At 47.6% G+C, this 22707-nt stretch overlaps 1 protein-coding gene and 1 pseudogene across 2 annotated transcripts in view; one reads left to right on the top strand and one right to left on the bottom strand.

The window, feature by feature from the left end:
• Positions 1-22707, bottom strand: part of PXYLP1 (2-phosphoxylose phosphatase 1) — an 80309-nt gene that overhangs the window by 22798 nt on the left and 34804 nt on the right. For both annotated transcript variants that reach the window (XM_055412747.2, XM_055412753.2), the window contains one exon: positions 18404-18535. In XM_055412747.2, the coding sequence (XP_055268722.1) occupies positions 18404-18482 (79 nt within the window). In that variant the 5' untranslated portion in view covers positions 18483-18535. The remainder of the gene's footprint in view (positions 1-18403; positions 18536-22707) is intronic.
• On the top strand, positions 7752-8353 carry LOC148778872 (large ribosomal subunit protein eL15 pseudogene; annotated as a pseudogene).

Here is a 22707-nt window from a genome sequence, read left to right on the forward strand (position 1 = left end):
CGAATGGGATTAGTGCCATTATAAGAGAGATCCCAGAGAGCTGCCACCCCCATTTCTGTGATGTGAGGTTACAGAAAAAAGGGGGCTAAAGGCAGACTTAGGTGTAAGGGAGCATCCTGGGGCTGGAGGATGCGGCTTCTTCTGGCAGGCCTCCCCAGCTCCTCCACTGCCCTGAAGACACAGAGGAACTCTGCTGATCCCACTCAGCTCATATGTCACTGGGCAAGAAAAAGGAACTGTAGGTGCATCAGAAGGATCAGTGGGCAGTCAAACAGATGGAAGAATAACGAGGTGTCACGTAGGTGTAAAAAGCTCCACGAACAGACATGAGTGCCCTGGGGCCACTGTATTGCTGCGGCCAACACAATGACACAATAGGAGACACCTTTTATGAACAATTAACTTGGTATCAACGGGCACATGGTTTCTTTGTGGTGTGATTTCCCAATAGAAGACTTCATACGCCACCTGGGGATATGAGTCTCTCCCATTTATGTCTGCTGTACCTGCTCATCGCATCTATAATCACTTTCACCCTGTCATCACATCCATAAACCTTCTTGTGTAAAAAGATGCCAGTGATGTCTCAAGGTCAAAGAATGGCAGAGAACATGATCTCTAAAGCAGTCCCTAGGGCCCCCTCACATGCAAAAGCAACTATCAAACTTCTTAGAACCAGAGTAAGACAATCAGATGCTGTTTCGTGTAGGCCCCTCCCCTGTCTCACCCCCCAATTCCTCAATGCACAGAGGAAGGATCCATGTGCCTCATTACCAAACATCCCTGTGACTAGAATTCAAACCAAACTGGCTGGTGCAGCTTATTCCAGCCTTATACCTCACCTCATCCTAGGAAGAGCAACCATCAGTCAGGCGTGAGTCTCAGGCAGAGGCAGCTCAAGGGACTCGCCTGGGGTCACTTGCCCTGTAAGCCTGTTGACCTGCAAGGCCTGGTATTTAGGCATCTCCCATCCAGCTGCCCAACATTTATTGAGCATCTACTGGGAATTCTTCAGAGAATAAAAGACTACGGTTGCTGTCCTTCTGCCAGAGCTTACAATCCAGTTGAGGAGGGTGGTAAGATATTAAACAAGAAAAAGGGAGCAGAAAGCATATGGGGAAATGTCCTTCTCAGTCACCGTGCTTCTGCACACCCTGGTGGCTGGTTTGGGGGTATGGGTGTAGGGATAATGCAGAAACAAACCGGATACAGAGGAGATACTGGGAAGTCACCACAAGAGTGATCAAGGGGAAGCTCGGAAGAAATACCGTCTATCAACAAGTCTCAGCTCAGCAGCCAACTTGATGAACACGTCTGAAGACAGATGTTTCATCCAACAATGAACTGCTTCTTTTAATTTTTATTTATTCTATTGAAGGCCCTCATGGGAGAGAGGAAAGGAGAGAAAGAACGAGGCCAGAGTCAGGATCAGATCATGACCCTAGCCCCCAGGCTGCGAGCTCCTTGTCTGGCCTTGGTTTCAGGCCCCTTAGTTATTCCACATGCTCAGCGGGTTGTGTGTGCAGCCAGTCATCACCTAGAAATCACTGTGGCTTCACGAAGACAGGTCAGTGCCTCTCGTCCAGGGCACCAAGCCCATGCCCACCATCTCCAGCTCCTCACTCCATGTGGGGGCTCTGGCCCAGGGCAGGGGACAAGAATTTACCTGCTTCCAGGCCTCTCCCTACCTGCTCTAGCATTCAGAACCCACTGTATGCAGCCCTTTACAGGAGATTCTGATGGAGCACTGTGGGCCCATTCCTGGGTCAGAGCACCATTTCTCCTTCCTTTCTGTAGATGGCTCCTCTCCCAGGTCAACCCCATGCTGTGGTGGGGGTGGTCATGACCCTTCTCCAGGACCCTGTCCTTGCCATGCTGATAGTCCCCAGGGATGGGACCTGGCACTAGCCAAACTGGGTCAATAAAGGCCCTTTCCAGGAAAGACAGCTTCCCCACATGGAAGAATCAGGTGACCCCAGAACCTCGGCCTCCTGCCATCCCTGCCCTAGTCATTTAGTTATCCTGCTGTTGTTTAGTTATCAACTCTTCCTCTGATTATACAGACACCCTGGCAGGTTGAAGTCAGGTATCTAGGATCCACAGGTATCCCAGGGCAGGTGGGCAAGTGTTGGCTGATCTCTGTCTCCACCACTCTGGGTTCAGCTGCCCCACAGGTCTCACCACTGACTGGACCAGCAAAGAACCTGGTGGGGTCAAGGTGTGGCCCCACCACCTGCTTTTCACTTTCCTAGCTCCAGAGTCTGCTTCACCCTTCTTGGGACCTCAGCCCTGGGCTGGTCACCTTCCTAAGGGACTGTAGTCACTTCCCCCTTGCATCACTCAAATCTGTCGTGAATCAGCCCTGAAGCCAAGATTCCCTTAAATAGTACAGCTCACCCAACTATTTAAGGCACCTTCTTATAAGTTAAACACCCCTAGTCCTGTCACCTGATTTCTGCGATTTCTTCCTCCCCAAAGCTCAAAAGTTTCTTGAATTCTCTTTATCTTTGTCTTAAAATGTGTCGATTTGATTACTATGTGTCTCAATGTGTTCCTCCTTGGGTTTATCATGGTTGGGACACTGTGTGCTTCCTGGACTTGGTTAACTATTTCCTTTCACAGTTTAGTTAAGTCTTCAGCTACTAACTCTTTAAATATTTTCTTGGGTCCTTTCTCTCTTTTCCTTCTGGGACCCCTATAATACAAATGTTGGTGTGTTTTTATGTTGTACCAGAGGCTGTCTTTGTTTCATTATTTTTTCTATATTCTATTTTGTGGCACTGATTTCCACCATTCTGTCTCACAGAAATTCTGTCTCAGCTCCTCTGCTATTGATTCTTCTAGTGTATTATTCATCTCAGTTTGTTCTTTAGTTCTTCTAAAGAACTGTTAGTTCTTTAGTTCTTCTGTGTATTACTCATCTCTGTTCTTTAGTTTTTCATTGGTAAACATTTCTTGCATCTTCTCCATTTTTTTTCTGAGATTCTGGATCAACTTCACTATCAATATTCTGAATTCTTTTTCTGGAAGACTGCCTATCTCCACTTCATTTAGTTGTTTTTCTGGGGTTTTATCTTGTTCCTTCATCTGGGAGATAACCCTCTGCCTTTTCATTTTGATTAACTTTCTGGATTGTGTGGTTTTTTTCTGCAATCAGCGATCAATGCAAAGAAATAGAGGAAAGCAACAGAATAGGAAAGACAAGAGATCTCTTCAAGAAAATTAGAGATACTAGGGGGAACATTTCATGCAAAGATGGGCTCGATAAAGGACAGAAATGGTATGGACCTAACAGAAGCAGAAGATATTAAGAAGTGGCAAGAATACACAGAAGAACTGTACAAAAAAGATCTTCACAACCCCGATAATCACGATGGTGTGATCACTGACCTAGAGCCAGACATCTTGGGATGTGAAGTAAAGTGGGCCTTAGAAAGCATCACTACGAACAAAGTTAGTGGAGGTGATGGAATTCCAGTCGAGCTATTTCAAATCTTGAAAGATGATGCTGTGAAAGTGCTGCACTCAATATGCCAGCAAATTTGGAAAACTCAGCAGTGGCCACAGGACTGGAAAAGGTCAGTATTCATTCCAATCCCAAAGAAAGGCAATGCCAAAGAATGCTCAAACTACCACACAATTGCACTCATCTCACATGCTAGTAAAGTCATGCTCAAAATTCTCCAAGCCAGGCTTCAGCAATACGTGAACCGTGAACTTCCAGATGTTCAAGCTGCTTTTAGAAAAGGCAGAGGCACCAGAGATCAAATTGCCAACATCCACTGGATCATGGAGAAAGCAAAAGAGTTCCAGAAAAACATCTATTTCTGCTTCATTGACTATGCCAAAGCCTTTGACTGTGTGGATCACAATAAACTGTGGAACATTCTGAAAGAGATGGGAATACCAGACCACCTGACCTGCCTCTTGAGAAACCTGTATGCAGGTCAGGAAGCAACAGTTAGAACTGGACATGGAACAACAGACTGGTTCCAAATAGGAAAAGGAGTACGTCAAGGTTGTATATTGTCACCCTGCTTATTTAACTTATATGCAGAGTACATCATGAGGAACGCTGGGCTGGAAGAAGCACAGGCTGGAATCAAGATTGCCGGGAGAAATATCAATAACCTCAGATATGCAAATGACACCACCCTTATGGCAGAAAGTGAAGAGGAACTCAAAAGCCTCTTGATGAAAGTGAAAGAGGAGAGTGAAAAGGTTGGCTTGAAGCTCAACATTCAGAATACAAAGATCATGGCATCTGGTCCCATCACTTCATGGGAAATAGATGGGGAAACAGTGGAAACAGTGTCAGACTTTATTTTTGGGGGCTCCAAAATCACTGCGGATGCTGATTGCAGCCATGAAATTAAAAGACGCTTACTCCTTGGAAGGAAAGTTGTGACCAACCTAGATAGTATATTAAAAAGCAGAGACATTACTTTGCCAACCAAGGTCGTCTAGTCAAGGCTATGGTTTTGCCCGTGGTCATGTATGGATGTGAGAGTTGGACTGTGAAGAAAGCTGAGCGCCGAAGAATTGATGCTTTTGAACTGTGGTGCTGGAGAAGACTCTTGAGAGTCCCTTGGATTGCAAGATCCAACCAGTCCATTCTAAAGATCAGTCCTGGGTGTTCATTGGAAGGTCTGATGCTAAAGCTGAAACTCCAATACTTTGGCCACCTCATGCGACGAGTCGACTCACTGGAAAAGACTCTGATGCTGGGAGGGATTGGGGGTGGGAGGAGACGGGGACGACAGAGAATGAGATGGCTGGATGGCACCACCAACTCGATGGACATGAGTTTGAGTGAACTCCAGGAGTTGGTGATGGACAGGGAGGCCTGGCGTGCTGTGATTCATGGGGTCGTGGAGAGTCGGACACAACTGAGCGACTGAACTGAACTGTAGGACTGTAGTTCTTCTTGCTTATTCTGTCTTCCCTGTGGTGAATGAGGCTATAAGAGGCTTGTGCAAGCTTCCTGATGAGAAAGACTGGTGGGTGGAAGAAACCAGGTCTTGCTCTGATGGGCAGGATCATGCTCGGTAAAGCTTTAATCCAGTTGCCTGCTGATGGAGGGGGCGGCACTCTCCCTATTAGTCGCTTGGCCTGAGGTGACCCGGCTGTGGAGTCTGTGGGCTCTACGGTAGGGCTAGTGGTGAACTCCAAGGGGGCCTAGACCAAGGGGCACCTTCCACGACTGCTGCTGCCAGTGCCCCTGTGCCCACAGCGAGCCACTGCCAACCCATGCCTCCACAGGAGACCCTCCAACACCAGCAGGTAGGTCTGGTTCAGTCTCCTGTGGGGTCACTGCTCCTTTCCCTTGGGTCTTGGTGTGCACAAGATTTTGTTTGTGTCCCCCAAGAGTGGAATCTGTTTCCCCCAGTCCTGTGGAAGTCCTGCAGTCAAATCCTGCTGGCCTTCAAAGTCTGATTCCCTGGGGATTCCCAGTCCCTTTGCCAGATCCCCAGGCTGGGAAAGCCTGATGTGGGGGCTTAGAACTTTCACAACAGTAGGAGAACTTCTTTGGTATTATCATTCTCCAGTTTGTGAGCTGCCAACCCAGTGGGTATGGGATTTGATTTTATCATGAGTGTGCCCCTCCTACTGTCTTGTTGAGGCTTCTCCTTTGTCTTTGGATGTGGGGTATATTTTTTTTGGTGGATTCAGCATCTTCCTGTTGTAGGTTATTCAACAACTAGTTGCCCTGAATTCTCTTTACTGGAGTTGCTCTGACAGACAACTTCCATAATTCCCTTAGGCTTCCTCAATCCACTAAAGTGTCTTTAATGTTCTTTCTTTCTCTAGCCTGCACTGAGTATAAAAATGTATGTGATTCTCAAATAAAAACTAGAGCCAGACCACCAGAGCCCCACAGTGGGAGCGGGGGTGCTCACAGGGTTGAGGACTCAGCTCCTGCCCTAGGCTGTTCCAAGTTCTTATCTCCTCCCTGCCTGACCCCCTTCTGACAACTGAGACCTAACCCCAAGGGTGGCCAGAGTGCAAGGGGCAGGGGTCCCACTGTGACCTGAGCCCAAGCTCAGCTGCAGCCTCCTGGAGGGGCCAGGAAACATTCCTCACATTCCTCTGGGGCCACTGCAAACTGGCCTTGACCAAACAGGGTCCCTCGGGTTAGATGCTGCAAGTGCCAAAGACTCTGAATCATGACAGAAACTAGAAATCAGACAGACATCCAAGACCGAGCCCCCAAAAGAACTATGAAAAGAGCCCCAGCCATCCTCAACCACCTCAGGGCCTGGATCCTCTCTACCTTACATTTGAGAATCTGGTAAGAGCTATTGATCCTCAGCCCTGAGAAAGGACTGGGTACAGTCTTTCACATTTGGTTTCTGGGGGTTCATAGCACCTCTGAAACCATGTGAGACAATGCAGATGTCCATGGACTCAGGTTAAGGACGCAATGCACCTGGAAACAGGCTTCCAATTTCAACACCCTCGAGTAGAGATTTTTTCATTTTACAAAACGAAAAAGGATTGTTACAATTCATATAAACATGTGTTCATCCTAAAATAGGCACCAATGCTAAGGTATAAAAAAAGAAGTGAGTCATGCATATTCCTACCACCCAGAGAACCCACAGTGAGCGCCGCAGTGTGTGTGGCTGGAAGTCCTGCTGGAGATGAATGGTGCTCCAGTCCCTGCTCCGGTGCCAATGGTGACAGGGTCACTATGGCTCAAGAACGCTGTTGCCCCTTCCCCAGGAGCAAAAAGTTATTTGTGTCTCAAAGGTCTGTATCCCATTGAGACCACCAAACCAACAGTCCAGGAAAGAGGGTCAAGGTTGGTCATTTGCTTCTAGGAAAACAGTCAAAAAAGAAGAGCGGTCAGGTGGATGGGAGAGTCTTAGGGAGGCCACCTGAGTGGGAGACCATGCGCTGCAGGGGGGGCGTGCCTGCAGGTATCTGGATACTGTGAAGACTGGTCGTCTCACCCTCTGGTAGATAGCTGGGGCTGGGGAGAGGCAGAGCTGGGTTCCGAGTTCCCCATAAAGCAGACCCCAGGGCAGTGTGGTCTAGCCCCTCAGTTGACACAGAAAAAAGAAGGAAGGAGGCGGGAAGGGCAAGAGACGATGCTGGAGCCAGAACCAGACAAATCAGAGAGGGCCTGCACTGTGGCTGAGTCCCTGCTTCTCTCACCCTGGGCAGCCGGCTCTGCCGGGCCCCAGTGAGGCACCCAGTGCTGGAGCCACACTGGCAGCAAGCACAGTGAGACGGTTCCAATGTCTCTGGGGGCATTCCTGACTGCATCTTCTTATTCAGGATTCAGATTCTGTCCCCCTCAAGATCTCATTTCTGATCAGTCTCACAAACGTCCCCCTCCAACCCCTTCCCCCAAGGCAGGGTGCTGCCAATATCACAGGGCTGTGCGTCTGATTACCACTTGTCTCATTTCAAGTTGTTTTTATTATTATTATTATTAATGTCAGCTTGGAGCCCCGTTGCCAAGACAACGAGAAATGAGGCCCACGCTGATCAGTGCGAACTCCGCCCAGGCAGGCTCCCGCTGGGTCCCGGGCTCACCTTGTTCAGTTGCTCCTCCACTGTCAGCGTCGCGCAGCTTCCTCTCCTATTTGTCTCTCTTCGTACAATCTTGGCAATCGGCACATACTCTCCTGAATTCACTGAGTCATTTTACTAACACTTTCTAGTTTTACTAACGAGTCCTGCTGTCTTCTAAAATGGGAGTCATCCTTTCCGTCAGGCGGCAGCCACCAGGGTGAGCCCACATGGGCGCCTGCAAGGACATCCAGCAGCTGTGCAGGAAGAAGCAGTCGGGTGTGATGCGCTTCCTGCTGCGGGTGCGCAGCTGGCGGGACCGTCAGCTCTCGGCGCTGCACCGCACCCCTGGCCCCACCCGGCCAGACAAGGCGCGCAGGCTGGGCTGCAAGGCTCTGTCACACACTGGATCCGTGTGCGCCGCGGAGGCCGCAAACGCCCAGTTCCTAAGGCTGCCACCTACGGCAAGCCTGTCCACCATGGTGTCAACCAGCTCAAGTTTGCTCGAAGCCTGCAGTCCGTTGCAGAGGGGCGCGGGGGCCGCCACTGTGGGGCCCTGAGGGTCCTGAATTCCTACTGGGTTGAAGATTCTACATACAAATTCTTTGAGGTTATCCTCATTGATCCATTCCATAAAGCTATCAGAAGAAACCCTGACACTCAGCGGATCACCAAACCAGTCCACAAGCACAGGGAGATGCGGGGGCTGAAGTCTGCAGGCAGAAAGAGCCGCCGCCTGGGCAAGGGCCACAAGTTCCACCACACTATTGGTGGCTCTAGCTGTGCAGCTTGGAGAAGGCGCAGTACTCTCCAGCTCCACCGCTACCACTAATATAAGTAATGTTTGTAAAGTTCTTACCTAATAAACAATTTAGGACGTTCTTGTCTGCTTAAAAGTGTTTTTTAATTTATCTGTTAAAACTAGTTGTCTGCAGATTGCTTCATTGAATGCATTGTCAAATTATGAAAGTTAAAGTGCAATCATGTTTGAACTTATTGAAGTTACTTACATTTACACATATAAGTGTATATGAAGAGATGGTATATCTTGTTTTTAATAAGGGAAATGCCTTTGTTTTTGCTTTATTAGGGAGTTGATATGTCTGTGTTTAAAATGCTGTTTGGTACAATAGGTGTAAAATTCTGTAAAAGAGGAGTGCAGAAACTTAACCCTGTAGATTTGTCAATGCATGTGGTGAGACCTGCAGCTTTAATGGGGTGATGCAATACTCTGCAGTTTTATGGAGTTTGGCAGGGACAATGTTTTCAGTTGGATTTTCCTTGGAAATGTGAAGGGTGTCCTGATCCTTTCTCATGATCATAAATAACAAAAAATAACAAAGAAAATAACGAAGTTTTTGACTAGGGCCCACGTTTAGGCTTAATCTAATACTACATTTGTGTAACTGCTGCTTCTGAAAGGCAAAAGGTAAAGTAATGCCACCATTTTTAAGAGAATTGAATAGACCTGTTGCAAGAAGGTTCTGACAAACGAATCAAATCCTGGTTTACCTAAATTAAATTGCCTTGGCCTCCATGGTACCACTGAAGTTCATATAAAGCTCCTGGTTCAGGCTTTGGGATCTGTAGAATACTGAACTTAGTGCAAAATGGTCGTATATACACCGGTGTCGATTAAAACCTATGGAAATTGAATAGTAGATAAGTGAGTGGGGCATTACTAGCCCTAAGGTTTGTAAGGTAGTGATGTTAGGATTGGGAGCTTGGTGTTCATCAGATCCCTCTCAAGTGTAGGATGACAGGAAAAACTTGGATCAAAAAGTTAAATGTTTTATCTGTAGTATTAGTTTGTGAGCATCATGAACTCTAAGCCACATTAGGGGATGGGGGAAATAGGGGTGGTTATATTTAAAAGTATCATTGCTAAGTATAATCTGTTCTCTAGGGTCAAGTCACTCCATTCTTAAAAGGCTACTGAGAAAACTCATGTTGTTGGTGTCAATGCAAGTTCAGTTGGCCTCCAACTTTGTCTTGTCTGCAGTTTCCATCCCTACTCCAACCAGACTCACCATTCCAGACTTGATGGGCCACCAGCTGTGGTTGCCCTTACCGCCTCATTCTGCTTGTTCCATCATGTCTTCCCGTAAACTAGGCTTCTGTTTCCCAGGGTGGATTTGAGTGTAGGAAATACAGAAGCGGAATTACCCCAATTCTTGGCTTGCTATCTTCATAAATAGTTTGATTTTGAAATTTAATTTCTGGTTTTCTTGAACCAATTTTTTTCTTCAAGGGTCTTTAAAAAGGCCCACTTAAGTGATTTCCAGAAAACAGGCTTGCAAAACCTTTTAAGAGTCAAATTCCTTCCAACTCAAAAAAAATCTTAAACCATATTATTTTGTGTGTAGAGTTTGTTCAACTATATAATAACAGAATAAATGACTATTAAACCAAAAAAAAAAAGGAAGATTCACCTTCTTAATCAAAACTGCTGACTATACACACACACACACTCCCACATAAAGGTACCACATGTCTTTTTAGCAAATATATATGGACAACCTTTCAAGTCAATACTGAGATGTCTATGTAAATATGGTGTAATGGATGCAGGAATATTTCTTGTTGGACATTTTGGCTCTTGACCCCCTTTTCCTACTATAAGCAGGGCTGCAACTAACATCTTTGAGCATATGTCTCTATCCTCCAGTTTATTCTTAGGAGAAACTCTCTAAGATCAGAAACTAGGAAAGAGGGAAAGAAAGAAGGAAGAAAGAGGGAGAGAGAGAAACAATGTCTCTAGCCTGGAAGAAAACTAGAAATGATCCACAGACATAAATGTGTCCCATTTTTAGTTCATGGAAAGGCCCACCTGGTACATACCTACTCCAAAATAAGTATGACATGAACTTAAGACACTGATTTGTCTAACTTAACTTTTGTCACTTATCTACAGAACTTTTTTTCTACCTAAAGATATTTAACTCTATGTGGCAGTTACACACAAAACATTCAAAGAAAAACTAAATTGAAAATCCTCAGAAATCAAACAAGTGGCTTCCCTGGTGGCTCAGTGGTAAAGAATCTACCTGGCAATATAGGAGACAAGGGTTTGATCCCTGATCCTGGGAGATCCCACATGCCGCGGAGCAACTAAGCCAGTGTACCACAGCTACTGAGCCTGTGCTCTAGAGCCCAGGAGGTGCAACTACAGAGCCCATGCACCCTCGAGCCTGTGCTCCGCAACGAGAAGCCACCTCAATGAGAAGCCCGCACGCTGCACCAAGGAATAGCTCCTACTCGCTGCAACTAGAGAAAAGTCCGTACAACAACAAAGACACAACACAGCCAAAAATAAATAAATATTTAAAAATCAAACAAAATAAATCTCCAAGAAAAGATCATACACACGCCACTTACATAAACCCCACACCACTTACTTATACACACCCCACACATACACACCTCACATATACACACACCACACACCACTTACACACACCCCACACATCACTGATACATACTTGTGTTCATTTGCTTCATTTGTGACTGACTCTTTGTGACCCCATGGACGGTAGCCCGCCAGGCTCCTCTGTCCATGGGATTCTCCAGGCAAGAATACTGAAGTGGGTTGCCATTTTCCTTCTCCAGAGGATCTTCCTGACCCAGGAATTGAACCTGCATCTCCTGCACCTCCTGTATTACAGGCAGATTCTTTACCCACTGAGCCACCCAGGAAGCCCACTTATACATACACACACCACTTAAACACACCACACACATCACACACACACACCACTGGCATGCATATCAAACACACATCACTTACACATTCACAAACAGCATACACATCACATACACATACCACTGACACACACACTTCTTACACACATCATATAAACACACCACTGACACACACACACACACATACCACTTGCACACACATCATACATGCACAAAAGCGGGCTAGGCTGGGGTTCCTCAGCTGCCCACCTGAGAACCTGGGGTGGGTCCCCTGCCCCCTTGGCTTCAGGGCCCCACCTCCCTGCTGCTGCCCTGTCTTCTTCATGGCCTCTCTTCCTCCATCTACCCACATTTCACCTTCGCCCTGTCCTTCCCCTCTGCAGGCACATGGAGTACAAACTCCGGAGCTGTCAGGGCTCAGCACGGTGCTCTCACCACCCCTACTCAGATTGCAGCCGGTTGCAGCTGAGGTCCCTGCAAAGGACTGTGGGACATGGCTTGTGGACAGTCTGGCTCTTAAAAGAGGGGCTAGAAGTTTATGTGAAATTGCCTAGTTTAAAAACATTGGTAAATAAATTTTCCAAAGTGAAAACATTGCTTGGGCCAAAAAATACAAGCCCACATGCTGTGGGACTGGAGTAGCCTCCATGGGCTCCAGGGAGATCAGGGAATGCTGGACACAGGGTCTGCAAACAGGGGCTCCGATGGGCTTCCTCTTGGGCTCAGGCCCTGGAATCACCTCCAGTAGGACTTGCACCCACTGCACCTGTTGGTACCACCAACAGCCCTGATGCACCTCACCAGCTCCCCAGCTCTTCCCCTGTCCCCCACCCAGCCCATCCAGCTTCCTGTTTCTCCTTGCTCAGAACACTCTTCCCAGTCTCTTGGTCCAGACTCGGGGGCCATTGGCCCCACACGGCTGACCTCCCAGACCGTGTTCTGGGCATGTCCTTCCGCCTTTGGCACACTCACCCCAGATGGAGAAGGGACTGTGTGGGTGACAGCACGGACACATGAATGGGGGCAGCCTATGAGGCCTCTGAGTCACACTCTCCCCTCTCTCCACCCTAGTTGCACTGCACCACCAGATCAGCTCTAAGTCCGTGGCATCATCTGATACTCTCAGCTCTATTCCTTCCTTTCGGGCCCAACACCTTCATCAGAGCCATCCTCAGCCTTCAACTGGAGGGGGGATGTAGCCCCCGAGTTGTCTCCCGCCAGCCTCTGAATGGGCAGCACCCAACTTCTGTGTACATTAGCACCCCCAGGGAGAACCACAGTTCTGACTCTCTGGGGAGGGGCACAGATCTGTTCTTCTTTGTTTCTGGAACATGCACTTCAACAAACTCCCAGGGCTACTCTAATCAAGGGGCTCAGGAGACCACTCTTTGGCAAACGTTGTACCAGACTGCAGCCTTTCCCAGACACGAATCTGATGACATGCTGTCCTCCTGCTTCAGGGGCTCTAGTATCTTCAAAGTATAACATGGTGATGTCAGTGGCCCTGGTGTAGTCCACCTTCACAGCTACACACAGGTGACTAACCTGGCCCTGCTGTTTCTTGCTCTGCCTTGGCACACCTGCCTCCATCTGCCAGGAAAACACCCTTCCCAGCTTCCTCATGGACAACTCCAACTCATCCCTCATGGCTGGAGCTCGGATGTCACCTCCCCTGGGAGGGAGTCTTCCCTGACCTGCTACGTGGGCTGGCTTCCTGTCCTCCATCCTCCCATGTCACCCTGCCATAATTCATCTCAATCATTTTATTCAACAAGCATGCATATAGTGATCACTATGTGCCAGGAACTGTTCTAGGTGTATTATAAAATATCCTTCACCAACCCGATGAAACAGAAACTCTCATTGTCCCCCTCCCCATTTTACAGATGAGGCATGGAGAGGGTAGCAAACATGCCTGAGCTCACACAGTCAGTAAGTGGCAGGGCAGGGACTCGATCCAGGCAGTCTGGCTCCAGAGTCCACGTTCTTTCCCAGCTCCTTGGGGGGAGCACCTCTTTCCTGTCTGAGCACGCTGTACATTGTGTGCCAAGCATCTGCTCAGGATTCTCCTTCACTTGACAGACAGCTCCTTTGGCCCTTGAGAGATGAAACCCCAAGGGCTCAGCATACAGTGGAACGTTTGCTGAAGGACAGCGCTATGCCGACTCAAGGTACTGGGTCAACAAGGAATGATAAAATTCCCCAAACCTCAGAGTCTGAGAAGGCTTTAAATGGGATCAGGTCCAGTGACCTGCCTACTATTCTATTCTTCACAGAGCGATGCTCCAGGGTGTGCATCCTGCCAGTCCACCTCCACATGACGTTGACAGTCAGGAAGCTTCACCTGCCGCTGAACTGAAATATGTCTCCATGGTCACCAGGCCACACAGAGCTGGTCTGACTCCCCTTACAGATACCAGATAGAAATAAGAGCTTTTCAGATACTGAAAACAACTTCACTTTGGCAGGTTAACTGCCCCCTTCCACCTGGGAAGCTGAGTTTCCAGTCCACCATGGACATTTCCCTTAGAAACCTGCTCTGGTCCACCAGGGCCCTGCCCAAGACACTGATGACCAGTGTAGACTGACCCCCTATCACGGCCGATGAACTCTTATTTAAAAGAAAGAAATGCATGATATACTATTTTAAAGGGGCTTCCCTGGTGGCTCAGATGGTAAAGAATCTGCTGCAATGCAGGAGACCCCGGTTTGATCCCTGGGTTGGGAAGATCCCCTGGAGAAGGGAATGGCTACCCACTCCAGTATTCTTGCCTGGAGAATTCCATGGAGAGAGAAGCCTGGCAGGCTATAGTCCATGGGGTCACAAAGAGTTGGACACAACTGAGCGACTAACACACACACACACACACACTGTTTCAAAAGCTCTCTCCACAAATGGCTGAAGCAGCCTTTGGGATATCAAGAGCTCTGGTTTCTGAGGATGCATCGTGACAGGACACTGTACTGTTTACACTGACTGAACTTCCCGAGCCAAAGGTTTTCCCACAAAATCTCCCTTCTCACACCAATGCTTCAAAGCAGCAACAATGAACTTCATTTTACGAAGAAACAGGCTCCAGGAGGCCACGTCTGCCGAAGGCACACCTCAGCTAAGTGGCCGAGCAGCATTCAAACCCAAGGTTGTGGTTTCAGGGTTTGTGAGCTGGGCTCCCGCCACGCTGCCATTTTGGGACCATTTGGAAGGTGGTAAAAATGAGCACAAAATGAGCATGAAGGAAAGGGCTGAAGCAGGAAAATGGACGATTACAAATGAGCAGAAAAAGCAGCAAAATAAGGAAGCATCCACAAGTCTTCATAACCCAGTATCTTTTCCTGTCACATTGCAGGAATCCCGCAATCTGAGAAGTTGTTTTCCCACTTATACTTATTTTAACTAGAATAACTAATGATATTTATGCCTGACTTGTTCCCTTCTTCGAGTATCAGGAATTTCAGAATCAGTCTATTTCCAAACTCAAAAACATTAAGGACTTGAAAACACAAAATGAATCATTCTTATTAATGTCTGTTAGCATAAAGTGAGTCATTATTACCATTTAAAATAAACATATTTTGAGAAAACTACAAACTGTACTTTAATCTTTTGTGTATCCTCTCCCAATCACCTCCACCCCAACAGTGTAGAAAAATCTCCAGCATACATAAGCACTTAATAAATATATGTTAGTATACACACACACTTTCTGTACTGAGAGTATGAAACACTTATTTAAGCAACCTGATTTTTTCAACCTGGGTCATAACTTTCTCATATTCAAAACATCAGACAAATAAAACTACCAAAGTGTCGAAATAAAATACACAATCACAGAAAACAAAATTATACTATTCATTTAAAACATAAGAAAGCCAAGTTCCATTTGACTGTCTCAAATATATTACCTGAAACAATTATATGTGCTAATCGGATATTCAAAAATTAGTCAAAAGAAATAAAGAAGAAAAAAAGTCCATATATTTTAGGGTAAGAATGAAAATATAAGTGTTACTTAGGCAGACATCTTTGTATTATGAATTAGTCCAGTTTCTTACAGTATAATAATTAGCAACAAATAAAGTGATTAAATAAATAAAGCAATTTAACTCAATTTTCACTGAAACTGTTAAATTCCAAAGTTACAGTTTACCTAGAAGCAGAAGAGCAGTAAGAAGGTCCATATCTTAATATCTTTCCAAACTCCCAACGCATTGAAGAATAAAGACCTCAGACCCAGGTTGGCCAATTTATCCTGAAAAATTTTCCCTAAAATAAGTACGGCTGAAAATTGGCTCTCCTAAAACAGAAGGTACTTTCAGAGGAGTTATATAAGCAAAACACACAGGCCAATTCAGTGGCATGGAAACCACCTCATGCAAGAGAGACGCAGCAAACACAAGTAACCCACACTCACATCTCAGAACCTGTCAGTGTCTTAAACTAAGAACCAAGGTTGACTGAAACATCCTACAAGCAAAGGATGGAAAATTTTTAATGAAAAGCCACAAACAATTAAATGACTGATTCCAAACACACTTTCTGGAAAAGTTTTTTTTTTTTTTTTACAGTTTATTAGCCATCTAGAGTATCTTTACACTTCTTACGTCCACCTTCTCTTAATCTATTTTCCTATTCTGGAAGGATAAAGTAAGTACTTTTACTTCTCTTTGCTATTAGAAGTGCCTGTCATATGCACTAGATGTGTGCAGGGAATGTCACAAATCAGAGGTGAGGCAGGGAAATTTGCTCAAAGCCTCCTCCCTTCAAACCACTCATTCTGAATGCCAAGTCCTTCCCATGTCCCTTGGCACACTCAGAACATCCCCCTCTCTGGCCACCTGCCCTTCCTCGCACCATGCAGACTATGGCAGTAATGCCCCCTCCTCCCAGAGATATCCTAAGCTGTGGTGAGGGCCACGCACTTGTTTCCCACCCACCGGGGATGAGGTGGAAAGTGGAGCACAGGTGCTGCTGCTGCTAAGTCACTTCAGTCGTGTCCGACTCTGTGTGACCCCATAGACGGAAGCCCACCAGGCTCCCCCGCCCCTAGGATTCTCCAGGCAAGAACACTGGAGTGGGTTGCCATTGCCTTCTCCAATGTGTGAAAGTGAAAGTGAAGTTGCTCAGTCGTGTCCGACCCTTAGCGACCCCACGGACTGCAGCCTACCAGGCTCCTCCATCCATGGGATTTTCTAGGCAAGAGTACTGGAGTGGCTTGCTATTGCCTTCACAGGTAGGCAGCAGCAAAAATCCAATTACCAGCATCGCACAGATACTTCCTTGGCTTACAAGTACACAGCACCAGAAGGATAGAGAACTAGGGTTCACCGCTTTCCAGAGCAGGTGTAGATTCATTCATTCACTGAAACACTCCTGAGGCACCTCCTATGTAGGTGGCAGTGCTGGTTCCTGTGATAAAGAGGGAAGCAGAAATGGGCCCTGTTCTCAAAGAGCAGCCAGTCTTGTAGAAGGAAAAGACACAGAACCAAAAAATTATGATATCGCAAGCCTTCCCTGGTAGCTCAGATGGTAAAGAATCCACCTGCAATGCAAGAGACTTGGGTTCAATCTCTGGGTTGGGAAGATCCCCTGGAGACGGGAATGGCAACCCACTCCAGTGTTCTTGTCTGGAGAATACCATGGACAGAGGAGCCTGGCAGGCTACAGGGGGGTCTCAAAGACTCGGAAACAACTGAGCGACTTTCATTTTACTTCACGGCTAGCGCAAGGAGTGGGGCAGATTCAGAGAACCCCAGATGTACAACCAAGAAGCCCATACCCAGGTGGGAAGTGATGGAAGCTTCCTGAAGGAGAAAGGGGTGAATGAACCATGTGGCAGAGAGGATGGGATGGGAGGCAGATAGAAGGGAGGTGAGGAGAACAGTCCAGGCAGATGGACCGGCTCTAGGCAGAGAACAGCTTGAATGTGCAGAGAAGGCCAAGCCACTCAGCAAGGCTGTGATGTAGGGTTCAAGGTGAGACAGGGGTCCCAGAAAGGCAAGGTGCCTCCCAGAGAGCCACTGCTGAAGGGTTACAACCAAGGAAGTGCCTGGTTGGATCTGAGTTTGAGGACCACCACCCTTAGGGAGCAGTAGGGGGCATAGGTTTGGGGCTCAGCCTGAGCGCAGGCCTCCAGGTATGGGCTGAGGGCAGGTGGTGAGGCCCGTGGACTGGCCTCCTCAGCCATGCTGCTGCCTCACCACTCCGGGCTTCCCCTGCACAGTCCCTGCTGCCCAGTTGGGTACTGGAACCTAATCCCTCCACCCTCTCTGATAATGGACACTCAACCCCCAAGCCAAGCACCTCTGCTGTGTGGCCCAGCATGAGGACACAAGCTGACCACTCACTGTCTTCACCTTGGGAACCTGAACTAAGGATCCAGCAATAACCAGGCAACTGAGGAATCCAGGGAGAAGCCAAAAGTATGTCATGAGGCCAAGTGACTGCTCTTGCTCCTCACAAGCAAAGATGTGCCCCCACCCACCACTAGCGCCAACACTAAAAAGACTGAGTTCTTTGAAACAGTGAGGACTGTTTATTTAAAGAACACAGGTAATGGCCTAGAGTGTGGGATGGCAGGTAGGTGGAAGGGAGGCTCAAGAGAGAGGGTATATATGTATACTTACAGCTGATTCATGATGTTGTGCAGCAGAAACTAACTGTAAAGCAATTATCCACCAATTAAAAAAATATTCTATGATAAACAATAATGGAAAAGAATATTTTTTAAAAAAGATGTATACACACACACGCATTCTTTTTCTGGTAGCTCAGACAGTAAAGGGTCTGCCGGCAATGCAGGAGACCTGGGTTCGATCTCTGGGTTGGGAAGATCCCCTGGAGGAGGGCATGGCAACCCACTCCAGTATTCTTGCCTGGAGAATCCCCATGGATAGAGGAGCCTGGCAGGCTACGGTTCATGGGGTCGCAAAGAGTCGACATGATTGAGCAAACAGACACACACAGCACACACACACACACACACACATATACACATATAACTGAATCACTTTGGTGTGTAACAGGAATTAACAACATTGTAAATCAACTATATTTCAATTTACAAAAAGGGGAAAGAAAAAAAAGAACAAAGGCTTTGGGACCTATGTGTTTCCTTCCCGTGGGGGCTTCTACTCCAGAGAGAAGCCCCCTTACCCTCCCAGCACCCATAACCACACTCACAGAACTGCAGGCTGAGGCTCACGAAGGCCAGCAGCGCAGCCAGGGCCAGGAGCAGCACGAAGCGATTGCGGAAAAGCATTATTGTTTATTTTATCTTCTCTTCATGGTTTCACCCCAGATCAGGAACACGTCCTGTGAAGAGAAGAGAGGCAAGAAACATGTTTCTGAGGTGGAAAACCAAGTTTGTCAACTGAAAAGAATCTGATCGGCCCCGTTCTCCAGCAGGGCAGTGTGAATCCCGGTTGGAGAACAGTTGTGCACTGTTGCTGATGTCTTTGCCCCCAAATCAGCCTGGCTGAGAAGGCACCCTTCAAATTAATGAGCAGAAACAGTTGGGGAAGGCTTCATTTATCTCATCGCAATAGGCAAGGAGATTTTACAGCATGGCCTTTGCAAAGAAATACGGACAGGATGTTTATTAAGCATTTACCGTATGCCAGACCTAAGAAGTCTTTACAAGGACCAGGAAATGAACACCCCATTCTTCTTCAACCATTTCTGATGAACACTTTGCTATGATGACCCTGCGTCTTTGAGCTCAGTAATTAACCTGAACATCAATCACTGCCTCATGCTCCACTTTAACACCTTTAGGGATAGGTGGACTGTGTCTAAGATATGTTCCTACATTAAGCAGCCCCATAAGCTAATTAGAGACCTCCGCCCCAACCTGGATCACTGGGCCCATTTCAGCTGCATCCATGTGTCATCTCACAGCCCCACCCACCATTCTAATTTCCTCTGACCATGTTAGGACTGTGCAAAAGGACTTCACAAAAATGCCAAATGTGGCTCTAAATGTCTATTCCGTGAAAAAAAAAAAGGGAATGGTTGCTATGGGTATTTACCCCACCTCTTAGATACCAAATTTATTTTTTGGTTCTCATTGGGGTTTAAAATAGAACTTGAAAAATCACAGCCTCTTCAGAAAAGGTTCTCAGCCACAGCAAGATTATAACCATTATTTCAAACCTGATTTTAGCAGCAGAATCTTCTTCTCCTTCAAATACAATAGAAAAGCAATCAGATAAAAGCTCACCTGCTAACATGGTGAGGGTTGCGCAACTCCATGACTATATTAAAAGCTACTGAATTACACACTTTGGGTGAGTTGTATGTGAATTGCATCTCAATAAGGCTGTATTTTTAAGAACCTATGCAGGGAATGAGGCAGAAGCCAGAGCCCTGGGGTCTCTTGCTGCCCCCCACCCACTCACCTTACCACCACACCCAGGACCCTACAGGGGAGTTTGAGAACCACTCCTTTAAGGAACTTGACAGACCTTCTACCACAAGACAACACTGGCTAAAAGACTGATGAAAATACACTGAACCTCACAAATGAGCCTGTATGTCCAGCGTCCAGCAACCCTGTTAACAAACGAATCCCAATTTACACCTGCAAGTGAGCGCTGCTTCTGTCCCTCTAGTCACCCACCACTCCTTTCCAGGGACCAGTGCTTCATGTCTGAAGATAATGTGTCCTCCTGGGGACACCCACCTCCTTGTCCTGGTAGGGACTTAACAGCCTCAGAAGCTCTCTGACATCTCTGGCTTAAACAACACATTACCCTGGCTGGTCCCATTAGGATTTAACACACTTCAGTTCAGTTCAGTTCAGTCGCTCAATCGTGTCCGACTCTTTGCGACCCCATGAATCGCAGCATGCCAGGCCTCCCTGTCCATCACCAACTCCCGGAGTTCACTCAAACTCATGTCCATCAAGTCGGTGATGCCATCCAACCATTAGGACTCCAAATAAATGTCTGCTCTTTCCAAAACTGAAACTCCCTGTGGCCTCCACCTGGGGGTGTTTGCAAGGACACCCACAGACCCTGAAGACAGCTCACCAGAATCTGCATTTGGTGAGGGGCCCAAGGCCAGGGTTTCTGCACTGCACTCCCGAGGTGGCTGAGATCACAATGAGACAGGATGTGGGCCCACTGACGTGCAGCCTGTAGTTTTGCCCTCCTGAGGCAACAAAGAGGGTAAAGCCCTCCTGTAAACAAACCCCATTCCCAGAGGTAAAGCATCAAGCCTGAGTGGCTCTGGGCCTCTGATCCAGGCTGCAGAGTTCCTTGCCTGGGGTGTCTGGGAGGCATCACAGTCCATTCTCTTGTATTCTTGACCTTGAGGGAGACCTTGGCAATACTCATCTGACGGTTCCACAGTAACTGTCCCCCGCTCACCCTGCTGCAAAAGAAAACCACCTAAGTCAAATCCAAGTCACAGCCTCTCCACCCCTTGCCTGGGACAGGTTCAGCTGCCCGGCCAAGCTCCCCAGGGATGAATGCAGAAGGCACCGCCATTCAGCTGCAAATATTGGTCAGTATTTCCAAATCATACCCGACCTGGGCGGAATGTCAGCATTCATTCCCTCAGAGCAGCCTCCCCGGGGGAAGCCTCTAATCTTTGCTCCAGGAACCAGGAGCTTCTAACTGCTCAAAACCATCCATTCCCTTGGGTTTCCCATGACATGCCCCGGGGACAGGCTTGGCGATTTCGAACCTGACAGCAGAAAAACCGAACCTTAAGGGCAGGAGGTTATTAAGTGGTGATGACAGATATGAAATGACAGGTGTGCCTCTACAGCTCTTTCTGCTGCCTTTCAGGGCCACCCCCACATCCGCATACTGACTCTAGTTGCCACCCACGGACGTACACAGAAGAGGGTGGCTCTCGGCACGTGCCAGCTTCTTAGCTACCCAGGACGGCTCACTGCTTCCGGCTCACTAGCCTGTGGATTTCAGAACGTCTCGACTCTCGGTCATTCCCAATTAGATGTGTTTACTTTACAATGATCCTCTTAGAAGGGGATCCTTTTAATTTGGGGAAGGTGAGTGGAGTGTGTGCGTAGAGATTAGATCACAGAACAGGGAGAAGGTTCCGAGCAAATACCTTCTTTGGGTGGGTGTCCCTGTACCCCCAACAATAAATACGTTAGAGCTCTCCTCCACATCTTCCTCTCCTTTCTGTTACTGCCTTCTTTTGAGCCTAATTCCACATTTGGAATGGCTCCTTTTCCTTTACATAAACATCTTCAAGTGTTCCTGCTTGGCAAATGGCCTCTAGGGTCCGTCAGAATTCTGTTAGGAGGGTCCTGCAGCTCTGCTTTTCGTGTGGGGACCACCTCTGCAGCACGTGCAGATGAAGTCCACAGCACTCTGGAGGTGGACAGACCTGGGTCAGAACCCCAAGCTTGGTGACCATGGGCCAAGTTATTTAAACCTCTGAGACTCAGTTTCCTCATCTGTAATTTGGGGTTAATGATGTTGTGAGGACCAAATCAAAGGCTAAATAAGTGTAATCTCAGTGTACGGTGGGTATTCAAAAGAAAATGATGTCACGAGCTTTGTTACCTAATCCTTTTCTTCTTTGGTTTTAATATGGCTGCATCAGGTCTTAGCTGCGGCACACGAGATCTTTCGTTGTGGTACACAGGCTCTCTGGTAGTGGCACGTGGTCCGAGGACCACGGGCTTGGTTGCTTCTCGATATGTGGGAATCTTAGTTCCCCCACCAGGGATTGAACCCGTGTGCCCCTGTGTCCCCTGTTCTTGCCTGGAGAATCCCAGGGACAGCGGAGCCTGGTCGGCTGCCGTCCATGGGGTCGCACAGAGTCGGACACGACTGAAGCGACTTAGCAGCAGCAGCCCCTGTGTCTCCTGCATTGCAAGGCAGATTCTTAACCACAGGACCAGTAAGGAAGTCCCCCCTACTCATCTCTGTCAGTTCACTCTACTGCTTCCTCCCTCCTCGTGAGAAATAGGAATAGTTTCTTAACCAGTTTGTTGGTTCCTCCAGCTACGTGAGTATTGAAATGGTCGCATGTTCTTATCCCCATCCATCGCTCTGTCACTCCAGTTCAAAAGCTATCTTCAGCATCTCACTGTGCAATGCAAACCTTGCTGCCTGGGGAAACCACCCACCCCCAATTTCTCAGCCTGGTGGTGTCTCTGGCCTCTGCAGCTGGAAGACCAGACTTGCCTCTTGGTTGCTCTGCACTTGGGTGTGTGAGGTGAGAACTTTCTTCTGGTACTAGGCCAGGTCTGGCCCTTCAACCACTTCCTGCCTCCAGCCTCTTGGGAGACTTATCACCACCCTCACTGGGAGATGAGGCTGCTAGAGCTGCTAAGGAGGCCACCTATGGTTTTCCTGACACTGCCATTTTACACGAGGACAAATCACAATGTGCTTCAGGGTCATCTTCACATGGGTGTCAAGTAGAAAAAACTGCTTTTGCTAAGTTAAATCTCAGACTTATAGACAGGCTTGATTTGTTGCAGTGATGGACCCCAGTTTGTT

The sequence above is a fragment of the Moschus berezovskii genome, chromosome 1 (genome assembly GCF_049115385.1).
Source record: "Moschus berezovskii isolate FMDL1 chromosome 1, NW_MosBer_1.0, whole genome shotgun sequence".
NCBI lineage: Eukaryota > Metazoa > Chordata > Mammalia > Artiodactyla > Moschidae > Moschus > Moschus berezovskii.